The sequence below is a fragment of the Nerophis ophidion genome, linkage group LG19, assembly GCF_033978795.1.
Source record: "Nerophis ophidion isolate RoL-2023_Sa linkage group LG19, RoL_Noph_v1.0, whole genome shotgun sequence".
NCBI lineage: Eukaryota > Metazoa > Chordata > Actinopteri > Syngnathiformes > Syngnathidae > Nerophis > Nerophis ophidion.
Window position 1 is genome coordinate 20,306,163 of NC_084629.1, and position 12,545 is coordinate 20,318,707.

General features: G+C 40.9%; 1 protein-coding gene across 2 annotated transcripts; it reads left to right on the forward strand.

Moving 5' to 3' along the window:
• The first annotated feature begins 347 nt into the window (after window positions 1-347).
• Window positions 348-11,270, forward strand: LOC133538152 (zinc finger protein OZF-like). 2 transcript variants are annotated; one of them, XM_061879499.1, is made up of 4 exons: window positions 348-810; window positions 8,093-8,235; window positions 8,305-8,359; window positions 9,828-11,270. In XM_061879499.1, exons 1-4 carry the CDS (start codon window positions 687-689, stop codon window positions 10,946-10,948), a joined length of 1,443 nt encoding a protein of 480 aa, XP_061735483.1. In that variant the 5' UTR covers window positions 348-686; the 3' UTR covers window positions 10,949-11,270. The 2 variants fall into 2 exon arrangements, with proteins under 2 accessions (XP_061735483.1, XP_061735482.1); XM_061879498.1 differs by having other exon boundaries at window positions 8,093-8,359.
• Window positions 11,271-12,545: the final 1,275 nt, after the last annotated feature.

The following is a 12,545-nucleotide window of genomic DNA, read 5'->3' on the forward strand; positions in this document are numbered from 1 at the left end:
TGGTGACTGACACAACGTTAGACTGCTGCAGCAATGAGTAATGCTACATCATTGTACCAAAGTACTTTTTTTTGTCAACAATGTCCTATTATGTTTATCTAAATAAAATTTAATAGTGTGAACAATAAATGTACATAGAAATGAGAATAATAAAGTTTTTATACATTGAACAGGGACCCCTCTGAGTTGTTTATTATCTTCATAGTTTTATCTATTTTCTTTTTTCTACAATTGTTATGTACTTGATGACATCGTTTTCTCGTTTCCAAACACTTTGGTCACTAAACTGCCGTTCACAGTTGGGCCACCAGAGGACACTAGACCCAGAGTCCAAAGACGAAAGACTTCCTGTGCCCACATAGTTACAAACAGAAGAAGAGGAAGCCGAAGTCATGTTTGGACACTACCACGGACGTAACACAGCACTGTGGTCTTTAAGTCTACGTTTATCTCTCATGTTCACCTGTGTACTAATTCGTATACCGTGTGACAAACTACACTTTATTCATTCTTCGTGTCAGGATAAACTCGACTCGTCTCCGTGAACTTTGAAGCTTCCGAGGCTAGCTTTACCTAGCCTGCTAGTTAGCTTAGCTTGTTAGCTCCCGCGTCTCTTTGTCAGCAGCTTTCAACACGTCGCCAAGCAGAGGCCAAATCAAGGTGTAAAGTGTTGGGAGTGTGCCAAAATGTGCGAAAGAAAGATAGCAGAGTACGATGAGGAACTTTTTCGAACAAAAGAGGCGAAGGAGCGACAACGTCAACTGCTGGACGCTGTCTTCAAGAAGCCTCAAGTTGTGTTGCACAGAACAGGTTTGTTTACTTCTTACTCTCACATGTTTACTAACTGTATATTTCATCATTAACATGAAAAAAAAAAACGATGCCAGGCGGGGCGCGTGTGATTTCGGGGAATATCAATAAAAGATGATGATGAACAGCATTTAGCTTCATTGGCACCACAGTGGTAGGTGAGGAGGAAAGACCGGTTTGTTGTTTACTTTTATTTTAATAAAGTTAAAGTACCAATGATTGTCACACACACACTAGGTGTGGCGAAATTATTCTCTGCATTTGACCCATCACCCTTGATCACCCCCTGGGAGGTGAGGGGAGCAGTGAGCAGCAGCGGTGCCGCGCCCGGGAATCCTTTATGGTGATTTAACCCCCAATTCTAACCCTTAATTCTGAGTGCCGAGCAGGGAGGTAATGGGTCCCATTTTTATAGTCTTTGGTATGACTAAAGGGATTTGAACTCACGACTTACCGATCTCAGGGCGGACACGCTAACCACTAGCTTACAATGGTATGCAGAGGTGTGATTATAACCATTCAATAGACAAATTATACTATTTGTAGTTGCTTGGGGGATATTTTCTTTTAATTTCTAATACTTACACACACAGCAAAACGACTCCGCGGCAGATTCCCCGCGGAGGTATCGCGCTTTCCGAAACGGACCCGCGAAACGGACCCGTATCGGCATCCACCGGTCCTCAGGAATGGATCCGCCACAGAGGTGGGTTGCGTACCCGCCGTGGCTCCGAGCTGGATCCGCTCCGCATCCATGATCAAAACCTTACCCCAGCGGCGGGTGCGCTCGGGACCCGCACATACATTCGCCGCAGACCAGCAACGGACCCATAAAAACCCTGGCTCATCTGGCCCGGGTCCATTTTGGACCCGTTTATCTTATTTTCAAAATCCCTTCTGTTCTTGCTGTAGGATAAAATAGGAAACTAACACTATCACTAGGCCCTACTACAGCAATATAGGCCTAACCTTAAATATGCATTGCCTTGTATTTTTAAACTAACAATATTATCAATAAGCAGAAACAGAAAATGGTCAATTCACTCTATAAAGTAAATATATATATATATATATATAAAAATAGTAAATATAGTAAATATAAATATTTAATCTATTAGGCTACAACTTCAACGAAATGCTGCTCCATGCACAGCTAACATATCAGAAAATTAACTGGTGAATGACAAGAAGTTAAATCAAAGGTTGTTTATTGGTAAATTTCCATTCCTCCTGATCCGTCTGTGGAGGTGGAGGGGGGACTTGTCTCCTCGCTGCCCGATCCGCCGCCAGGTTGAAAACCTGATTGCGTGTTTGGTGACCTCAGCGTCGGTGACTGACCTTGTCACCACATTTTTTCTCACATCACCTGTAATCAAACAAGATTACAAGACAGATACGTTTATGTTTATGGTATGTGGCATCTAAAGCCAAGTATGCTTACACAATACAAAATATGAGATAGGTATTAAGGAGATTACATTTGAAAAAGAAACATGATTTAAAATGACAGGTGGTGGTTAAAATAAGAGGTGCATAAACTATGAGTTTGTGATCAGGGTATAGGTGTGCATGACATCCAAAATGTTCAAACAAAACTTTACTTAACTACCATAACATATTTTGCCAAAATTGCTATTCCATTTTAAATAAAATAGCTTTTTTTTTTACAGAATATAAAGTTTTACTGCTATTCCTATCAAACAACGTCATTACAATCATACATAAGTGATGATAGAAACACAAAGGCCGGTCATTACTGTGAATGTAGCAATAAATCAATACATCTATACTTATGTTGTGTTTCAGCAAAGAAAGTCCAGAAATCCAGAAATGATCGATCTTGGATCATGCGCGTAGCTTGACCTAGCTAGTTCACGCCCCTATACGCGCGGCCACGTCCGCGGATCAGACATTGGTCAGCTCAGGTTCCGCCTAGGCGGAAGGGTGGTGCATACCAGTTTGTTTACCGCGTCCGCGTAAGCGGATCAGACACGGGTCAGCTCCGTATCCGCTGTCTGACTGTACAATTTTCAGAGGCGGAGCGGATTCTCTAGGCGGAGCCAAAACAAAAGTGACAGTAACGCGGGTTGGGCGACTTGAAGGCAGATCCGTATAGGAGTCTCCTGCTGTGTGGGTATTTTTCCTAACAAAGTATTTGAAAAGCACTGTGCAGCACGGCGGGAAAGGGGTTAGTGCATCTGCCTCACAATACGAAGGTCTGGGATTCGATCCTGCGCTCGGGATCTTTCTGTGTGGAGTTTGCATGTCCTCCCCATGACTGCGTGGGTTCCCTCTGGGTACTCCGGCTTCCTCCCACCTCCAGAGACATGCACCTGGGGATATGTTGATTGGTAACACTACATTGGCCCTAGTGTGTGTGAATGTTGTCTGTCTATCTGTGTTGGCCCTGTGATGAGGTGGCGACTTGTCCAGGGTGTACCACGCCTACCGCCCTAATGCACCTGAGATAGGCTCCTGCAAACCCAAAAGGGAGAAGCGGTAGAAAATGGATGGATGGATGGAGGTGAACTCTTAACTACCATTTGGAAAGATGGTATTTAATGCTTAATCACTTTGATTTATATGACATGTAGAAATAACATAGTACATTGTATTTAATGTCTTGAATGTAATTACAAAATATGTTTCTATTCTATTACATTGAATGTTGAAAATTGTGAATATACAAAACCCAAAACCAGTGAAGTTGGCACGTTGTGTAAATCGCAAATCGAAGGTCACGGGCAAATATTAGCTCATTTGGATTATGATGCCTGCAACATGTTTCAAAAAAGCTGGCACAAGTGGCAAGCAAGACTGAGAAAGTTAAGGACTGCTTATCAAGCACTTATTTGGAACATCCCACAGGTGAACAGGCTATTTGGGAACAGGTGGGTGCCATGTTTGGGTATAAAAGCAGTTTCCATTAAATGCACAGTCATTCACAATCAAGGATGGGGCGAGGGTCACCACTTTGTGAACAAATACGTGAGCAAATTGTCCAACAGTTTAAGAACAACATTTCTCAACCAGCTATTGTAAGGAATTTAGAGATTTCACCATTTACGGTCCGTAATATCATCAAAAGATTCAGAGAGTCTGGGGAAACGATTGCACGTAAGCGATGATATTACAGACCGTCGATCCCTCAGGCGGTACTGCATCAAAAAGTGACATTAGTGTGTAAAGAATATCACCACGTGGGCTCAGGAACAGTTCAGAAAACCACTGTCAGTAACTACAGTTTATCGCTGCATCTGTAAGCGCAAGTTAAAACTCTACTATGCAAAGCAAAAACCATTTATCAACAACACCGAGAAACGTTTCGCTGGGCCCAAGCTCATCTAAGATGGACTGATGCAAAGTGGAAAAGTGTTCTGTGGTCTGACGAGTCCATATTTCAAATTGTTTTTGGAAACAGTGGACGCCGTGTCCTCCAGGCCTAAGAGGAAAATACCCATCCAGATTGTTATAGGCGCAAAATTCAAAAGTCAGCATCTGTGATGGTACTGGTAACTTACACATCGGTGAAGGCACCATTAATGCTAAAAGACACATTTTGCCATCCAAGCAACATTATCATGGCCCCCCCTGCTTATTTCAGCAAAACAATGCCAAGCCACGTTTTACAACAGCGTGACTTCATAGTAAAAGAGTGTGACTACTAGACGGGCCTGCCTGTAGTCCAGACCTGTCTCCCATTGAACATGTGAGGCGCATTATGAAACCTAAAATACCACAACGGAGACCCCGGACTGTTGAACAACTTAAGCTGTACATCAAGCAAGAATGGGAAATAATTCCACCTGAAAAGCTTCAAAAATTGGTCTCCTCAGTTCCCAAACGTTTACTGAGTGTTGTTAAAAGGAAAGGCCATGTAACACAGTGGTAAAAAGGCCCCCCTGCCTACTTTTTTGCAATGTGTTGCTGCCATTAAATTCTAAGTTAATGATTTTTTGCACACAAAAAAAGTTAAGTTTCTCAGTTCGAACATTAAATACCTTGTCTTTGCAGTTTATTCAATTGAATATAAGTTGAAAAGGATTTTTGCAAATCATTCTGTTTTTATTCACGAATTACACAATGTGCCAACCTCACTGGTGTTGGGTTTATTACAAACCCCGTTTCCACATGAGTTGGGAAATTGTGTTGGATGTAAATGTAAAAGGAATAGAATAATTTGCAGATCCTTTTCAACCCATATTCAATTGAATGCACTACAAAGACAACATATTTGATGTTCAAACTTATAAAGTTTATTTTTTTTTGCAAATAATAATTAACTTAGAATTTCACGGCTGCAACACGTGCCAAAGTAGTTGGGAAAGGGCATGTTAATCACTGTGTTACATCACCTTATCTTTTAACAACACTCAATATACGTTCTGGAACTGAGGAAACTAATTGTTGAAGCTTTGAAAGTGGAATTCTTTCCCATCCTTGTTTTATGTAGAGCTTCAGTCGTTCAACAGTCCGGGGTCTCCGCTGTCGTATTTTACGCTTCATAATGCGCCACACATTTTCGATGGGAGACAAGTCTGGACTGCAGGCGGGCCAGGAAAGTACCCACACTCTTTTTTTGCGAAGCCACGCTGTTGTAACACTTGTCTTGCTGAAATAAGCAGGGGACGTCCATGATAACGTTGCTCCAAAACCTGTATGGACCTTTCAGCATTAATGGTGCCTTCATAGATGTGTAAGTTACCCATGCCTTGGGCACTAATACACCCCCATACCATCACAGATGCTGGCTTTTGAACTTTGCGCCTCTAACAATCTGAATGGTAATTTTCCTCTTTGTTCTGGAGGACACCACGTCCTCTGTTTCCAAATATAATTTGAAATGTGGACTCGTCAGACCACAGAACACATTTCCACTTTGCATCAGTCCATCTTAGATGAGCTCGGGCCAAGCCAAGTCGTCGGCGTTTCAGGATATTGTTGATAAATGGGTTTGGCTTTGCATAGTAGAGTTTTAAATTGCACTTACAGATGTAGCGACCAACTGTAGTTACTGACAGTGGTTTTATGAGGTGTTCCTGAGCCCATGTGGTGATATCCTTTACACGCTGATGTCGCTTTTTGATGCAGTACCGCCTTAGGGATCAAAAGTCCGTAATATCATGGCTTATGTGCAGTGATTTCTCCAGATTCTTTGATGATTTTACGGACCTTCCATCCATCCATTTTCTACCGCTTATTCTCTATTGGGGTTGCGGGGGGCGCTGGCGCCTATCTCAGCTACAATCGGGCGGAAGGCGGAGTACACCCTGGACAAGTCGCCACCTCATCGCAGGGCCAACACAGACAGACAGACAACATTCACACTCACATTCACACACAAGGGCCAATTTAGTGTTGCCAATCAACCTATCCCCAGGTACAGGTCTTTGGAAGTGGGAGGAAGCCGGAGTACCCGGAGGGAACCCACGCATTCACGGGGAGAACATGCAAACTCCACACAGAAAGATCCCGAGCCTGGATTTGAACCCAGGACTGCGGCCCTTAGATGGTAAAATCCCTAAATTCCTTGCAATAGCTCGTTGAAAGATGTTGTTCCAAAACTCTTCGGCAATTTGCTTACAAAGTGGTGATCCTCACCCCATCCTTGTTTGTGAACTACTTAGCATTTCTTGGAAGCTGCTTTTATACCCAATCATGGCACCCAACTGTTCCCAATTAGCTTGCACACCTGTGGGATGTTCCATATAAGTGTTTGATGAGCATTCCTCAATTTTATCAGTATTTATTGCCAACTTTCCCAACTTCTTTGTCACGTGTTGCTGGCATCAAATTCTAAAGTTAATGATTATTTGCAACAAAAAAATGTTTATCAGTTTGAACATCAAATATATTGTCTTTGTAGCATATTCAACTGAATATGGGTTGAAAATGATTTGCAAATCATTGTATTCCATTTATATTTACATCTAACACAATTTCCCAACTCATATGGAAACGGGGTTTGTAGTACAGTCAGTAAAGTTTATCTGACCTTAATATTAATTTACATTATGATATACTGGGACCTTGGTACTGCTCTACAGGCCAGGTTCCCACAATTAATGGCGAGCTATTAAAGAGGCCTAGCCTAAAAGAACGTAAAAACTAGCACTTGTGTTGAAGCGTTACTCTCCTTCCCGGCCAATAAGGGGCTCTCTAAATTAATTTGCCTACCTCTCCTTTATATTCCATCCTTACTACTCATATAGTGGTGTAAACATTAGTTAGCAGCACACTTGCTACACTTGTATTCTGTCACCTGACTTCTTCCCGGGAGTGAAAACCAGTGGTGGTCAACCAAGCCAAGATGGCTTATGTGCAGCAAGCAGCACACGAATTACATAAATCTTCCTGCAAAAAGCAGAAAAGGACAACAAAGTCAAACCATGCAATGAAATCTTTCTCTACTTTATTAAAAAAAGGATTTTGTCGGTTAGCATCAAGGCTTATACGTTGGTGGAGTTCCCAGACATATCAAACTATTTTGTGCTCCAGTCGTCAGTCCACAGGACAGAACAGATAAAAGCTTGAAAACACATGGAGGTCTACAACTTCTTTGTGTGTGGCTGGGTCAAGGAAATCGCTATCAAGACTCTCCCGGATAAATATGCATTGTTTTTGCTCGGGTGAGGTCAACATTGCGTCTTGCGAGGACTAACACCCTACAGCTCACACTGCATATCTATTTAACAAACAAACAATCACTGAATCATCACCATATTTGATTTTTGTCCCGTTGTCATCTGTACTCTGACACATTTGTGTACAAACCAAACAAGAGGGGAGACGTAAAAGTACCTTTCCTTACAAAGCATCATTGACTCTGACTCTCTGGTTTATGGTTGTTAAAAATTTAAATACAAATAATATCAAGATAATATTTTTATGAGAAATACTAAACGTTACAAACATGTATCAAACAAACCTTTGACGAAGTGATCACTGCAAAATTGTGCCTATTTTGACCCAGCTTCCTTGGACTGGAGTGCATGCTACTTTTCTCGTCGTCTTTTGTAAAATCTAGCGCTCTTCTTGAATACCTCTTGACGAACTCTGAAGAAAGGTTTATCCTTATTGCGATTTGTACAGCGGAAAACAACACAATCATAGGGCTATTTTGTCCGAGAAAGCCTAAATGGCGTCCAATATCCATTGAGAATAGACGCCGGCTTGACCACCACACATATTCAATGAACCTTGTGTGACGTCATGTTACTCTAAGCAATTATTTATTATGCCACACGCCTGAGTTAAACATTGTTGGTTTTGTGTCTTGCAGATGTCCAGCAGCTGATTGTAGATCAGAGAGATAGTCTACCGAGGTCTTGGGGGGAGAACTCTACTTTAAAGCAAGAGGAACCCCATCCCCATCCTGTCAAAGAGGAAGATCCACAACCGCCCCACTTTAAAGAAGAAGAGGAGGTAGAGTGTATTCTAGGGCAGGATGAGGCAGATCTCACCAAGTTTCCACTAACTGTTGTCTCTGTGAAGACTGAAGACCATGAAAACAAACCACCTGAGTCCTCACAGCTTCATCACAGTCCAAGTAAGCGGAACATCCAGATATCATCTAATACAATGTTTGTAACAGATGACCCTGTTAACCCTGTATGAAAATCTGTTACAGACAGATCTTCATCCAGGGTCCAACATTCTCTCTCACGTTGGAGACATACTTGTGTTTTAACACGACCATTTAAAAAAAAAAAATCATTAATCATCAACAATGTAATTGCTGGGTTACAACCATTTGACCTAGAGGACGTCCCCCTTAAAGGGGAACATTATCACCAGACCTATGTAAGCGTCAATATATACCTTGATGTTGCAGAAAAAAGACCCTATGTTTTTTTTAACCGATTTCCGAACTCTAAAAGGGTGAATTTGGCGATTGAAACGCCTTTCAATTGTTCGCTGTCGGAGCAATGACCTTTCACCCGTGACGTCACAACAGGAAGCAATCCGCCATTTACTCAAACACATTACACACACCAAGTCAAATCAGCTGTTTCTTTCCGTTTTTTCGACTGTTTTCCGTACCTTGGAGACATCATGCCTCGTCGGAGTGTTGTGGGAGGGTGTAACAACACTAACAGGGACAGATTCAAGTTGACTTACGTGGAGTGTGCTAATCAGACATATCAATGGTCACGGCATGCTAATCAATGCTAACATGCTATTTAGGCTAGTTGTATGTACATATTGCATCATTATGCCTCATTTGTAGCTAAATTTGCATCCAGCCTTTCCCTCCACCCACATTTAATGCCAAACAAACACATTCCAATCGACGGATTCAAGTTGCACCAGTTGTCAAAAGATGCAATCGTTGGTTGGAAGGCGATCGCCAAAATTGTCCTCGTTGCGGTTGTCTGTCGTGATATGGCTCAATAGCTTCAGTTTCTTCTTCAATTTTGTTTTCGCTATCTGCCTCCACACTCCAACAATCCGTTTCAATACATGCGTAACCTGTTGAATCGCTTAAGCCGCTGAAATCCGAGTCTGAATCCGAGCTAATGTCGCTATATCTTTCTGTTCTATCCGCCATGTTTGTTTGTATTGGCATCACGCAGTGACATCACAGGAAAACGGACAGGTGGATATAGCGATGGTGAAAATCAGGCACTTTGTAGCAGTTTTTCGGGATATTGCGTGATGGGTAAAATTTTGAAAAAAACTTTGAAAAATAAAATAAGCCACTCGGAACTAATTTCTATTGGTTTCAACCCTTCTGAAATTGTGATAATGTTCCCCTTTAAATGAAGGCAAACATTCAATATGGCTACTGTTTATTTACCTTTTGTCACGCAGATGTCAGCATACTTTATTTTATAGTATTGGTGAATATACACATATAAACCAGGAGTTTTACTGTGGTTTATCATTAATACTGGTAATTGTCACATCCCTATTTGTGCATCGATAAGTAAGATAGGGAAGAAGGTACACGCCTTTTACGAGTAGCGTGTTTTACCCATCATCGTATTTCACAATACTTCCTATTTTTCCTCTAGATGTCCAGCAGCTGATTGGTCATCAAAAAGAACCTCTCTCTCTGTTGCTGGAAGTGCGCTCCCCTTTGAAGCAGGAGGATCCACAACCCCCCAACATTAAAGAAGAAGAGGAGAATGTCTGGATCACTCAGGAGGGAGAGTGTATTCTAGGGCAGGGGGAGGCTGATCTCACCAAGTTTCCATTGACTGTTGTCTCTGTGAAGATTGAAGACCATGAAGACAAACCACCCGAGTCCTCACAGCTTCATCACAGTCTAAGTAAGGAGAAGAGGGAGGTGGAGCCTCCAAGCAGCAGCTCACCACAACATATGACATCAGAAGAAGATGGAGACCACTGTGGAGGATCACAAGCAGACAACCTCTTAGCTCCACTATCAGATAGTGACGACTCATTGTCACATGTTAATGTAAATATGGAATCACACATGAAAACACAGACAGGGGAAAAAACTTACAGTTGTTCAGTTTGCGGTAAAATATCATCTCACAAACATAATATGCAAATACACATGAGAACTCATACAGGTGAAAAACCTTTCATTTGTTCAGTTTGTGGCAAAAGATTTTCCCAAAGAGGTAATATTCAAATACACATGAAAAGGCATACAGGAGAAAAACCTTTCAGTTGTTCAGTTTGTTCAAAAGGCTTTGTTAAAAACGCTGATTTGACTCAACACATGCGAACACACACGGGAGAAAAACCTTTCAGTTGTTCAGTTTGCTCAAAAGGATTTGTTAAAAACGCTGATTTGACTAGACACATGCGGACACACACCGGAGAAAAACCTTTCATTTGCTCAAACTGTGGCAAAAGATTTTCTCAGAGCGGAACGATGCTGTCACACATGAGAACGCACCCAGGAGAAAAGTTATTTAGTTGTTCGGTTTGCAGTAAAATATTCTCCAAAAAATGTAATATGCAAATACACATGAGAACTCACACAGGAGAAAAACCTTTCAGTTGTTCAGTTTGTGGTAAAAGATACTCGAATAAACCTATATTGCATAGACACATGAGAACGCACACAGGAGAAAAACCTTATAGTTGTTCAGTGTGTGGTCAAAGATTCTCTGACACTAAAAAAATTCAAAGACACATGAGAACACACACAGGAAAATAACGTTTCCTTTTTGGAAGTCGTCTTAGAATGGACTTTGGCAGACTCACTAATGGTCTACTGCGAGGCTTCTATAAAATCTGGACTGTGTTCCGGATCATTAGGCAAGGAAATAAATTAGTAAATGGTTTGTAGTGTTAAATACAGTGTTTTTAAATGAGTCACAATATCCATTAAAAGGGGAACAGCACCCTTTTAATTTTCCTATTTTACCTTGCCCGTTATTCATAAACTTTATGTGACACGAGCACACGTTTTCCTTTTTTTTTGTGCATCTTAACTTGTAAATAAATGCTAGCAATTGTCAGCTATACCACCTATGAAATGCTCCCAAAAACATTTGTCAACATGTTTTTTTACACGCCGTAAGTATGGATGTAATGTAGTAACAGCCACAGTAATGTGTAATATTTACTCTTTATTGACATTTTAAGCATTACCAGAACATTTTGGCGGTGTATTAATTTCAAAGACTCATCACAACGTTCGCTGTTTCCTTCAAAAACTACTACTACAACTAATCACTGAAAACTTAATGAGAGCCAACAAAAACTACTTTGGGACAAATGATGATCCAGAACCTTATATTTTGGACCCTGAACATACGGAGGATGATCTACAGGTTTTAGAAAGCTGAGTGATAAACTGATCCAGCAAAAAGTAATCTCTTACTGTACAATGTCTGCTTGCACTGCAATGTATACAAATCTGATGTTTATATTTTCTCATTTAGATAAGGAATTATTTACAATTCTTAAGCAGACTAAAAAAAGTTGGGAGCAAACGAGCGATTTTTTTGTCTTTCTTGCTGCCTTTGGGTCTAAATTGGATGTCAAAGTTGACCAACTTCTTTGTTTATGGCAACAGCCTTTTACTATACAGGGGAGAGTTATGGTTTATAATACAGAATTAACTTTCACCAACTCAGAGGTGATGCAGCAGCACATTAGCTAATTAGCTCTCCGTGACCACTGCGCTGCCAAAAGTAGTTCCTCTGTTAGCAATTATAAAAGAAATATTGCTAATAGATGTTTAATTGTCAGGTGACAACATGCAAATAAAGTGTTGTTGGCGGCTTTTGGATGTTTTAGGGTGCTTGTCAGGCACAATAGATGACTCATCAATCAATCAAAATTTATTTATATAGCCCTTAGTCACAAGTGTCTCAAAGGGCTGCACAAACCACAACGACATCCTAAGCTCTGATCCCACATCAGGATAAGGGAACAGTAAGAAATCTTGGAAGGGACCACAGATATGGGTCTAACTGACCCTAACCCGGCTTATATGCGTGATATTCAGGTAGCAATCATCAATGCTCATGTCATGAGAAATATTATTTTTAGACCAAAAGGTGCTTAGTGAGTTTGTATTGTTTTTGTTTTAAATGTTAGCCTCTCCAGAGACAACAAGTGGAAATTATAATTTGATTAGAATCAGATATATTTTCCTATTTTGTATATTTGTCATTAATATTTACTCTCCCTGTTTAAAAATAAACTTTCCCACCTCTTTTGAAAAAAATCAAAAGTACCAATGATTGTCACACACACACTATGTGTGGCGAAATTATTATCTACATTTGACCCATCACCCTTGA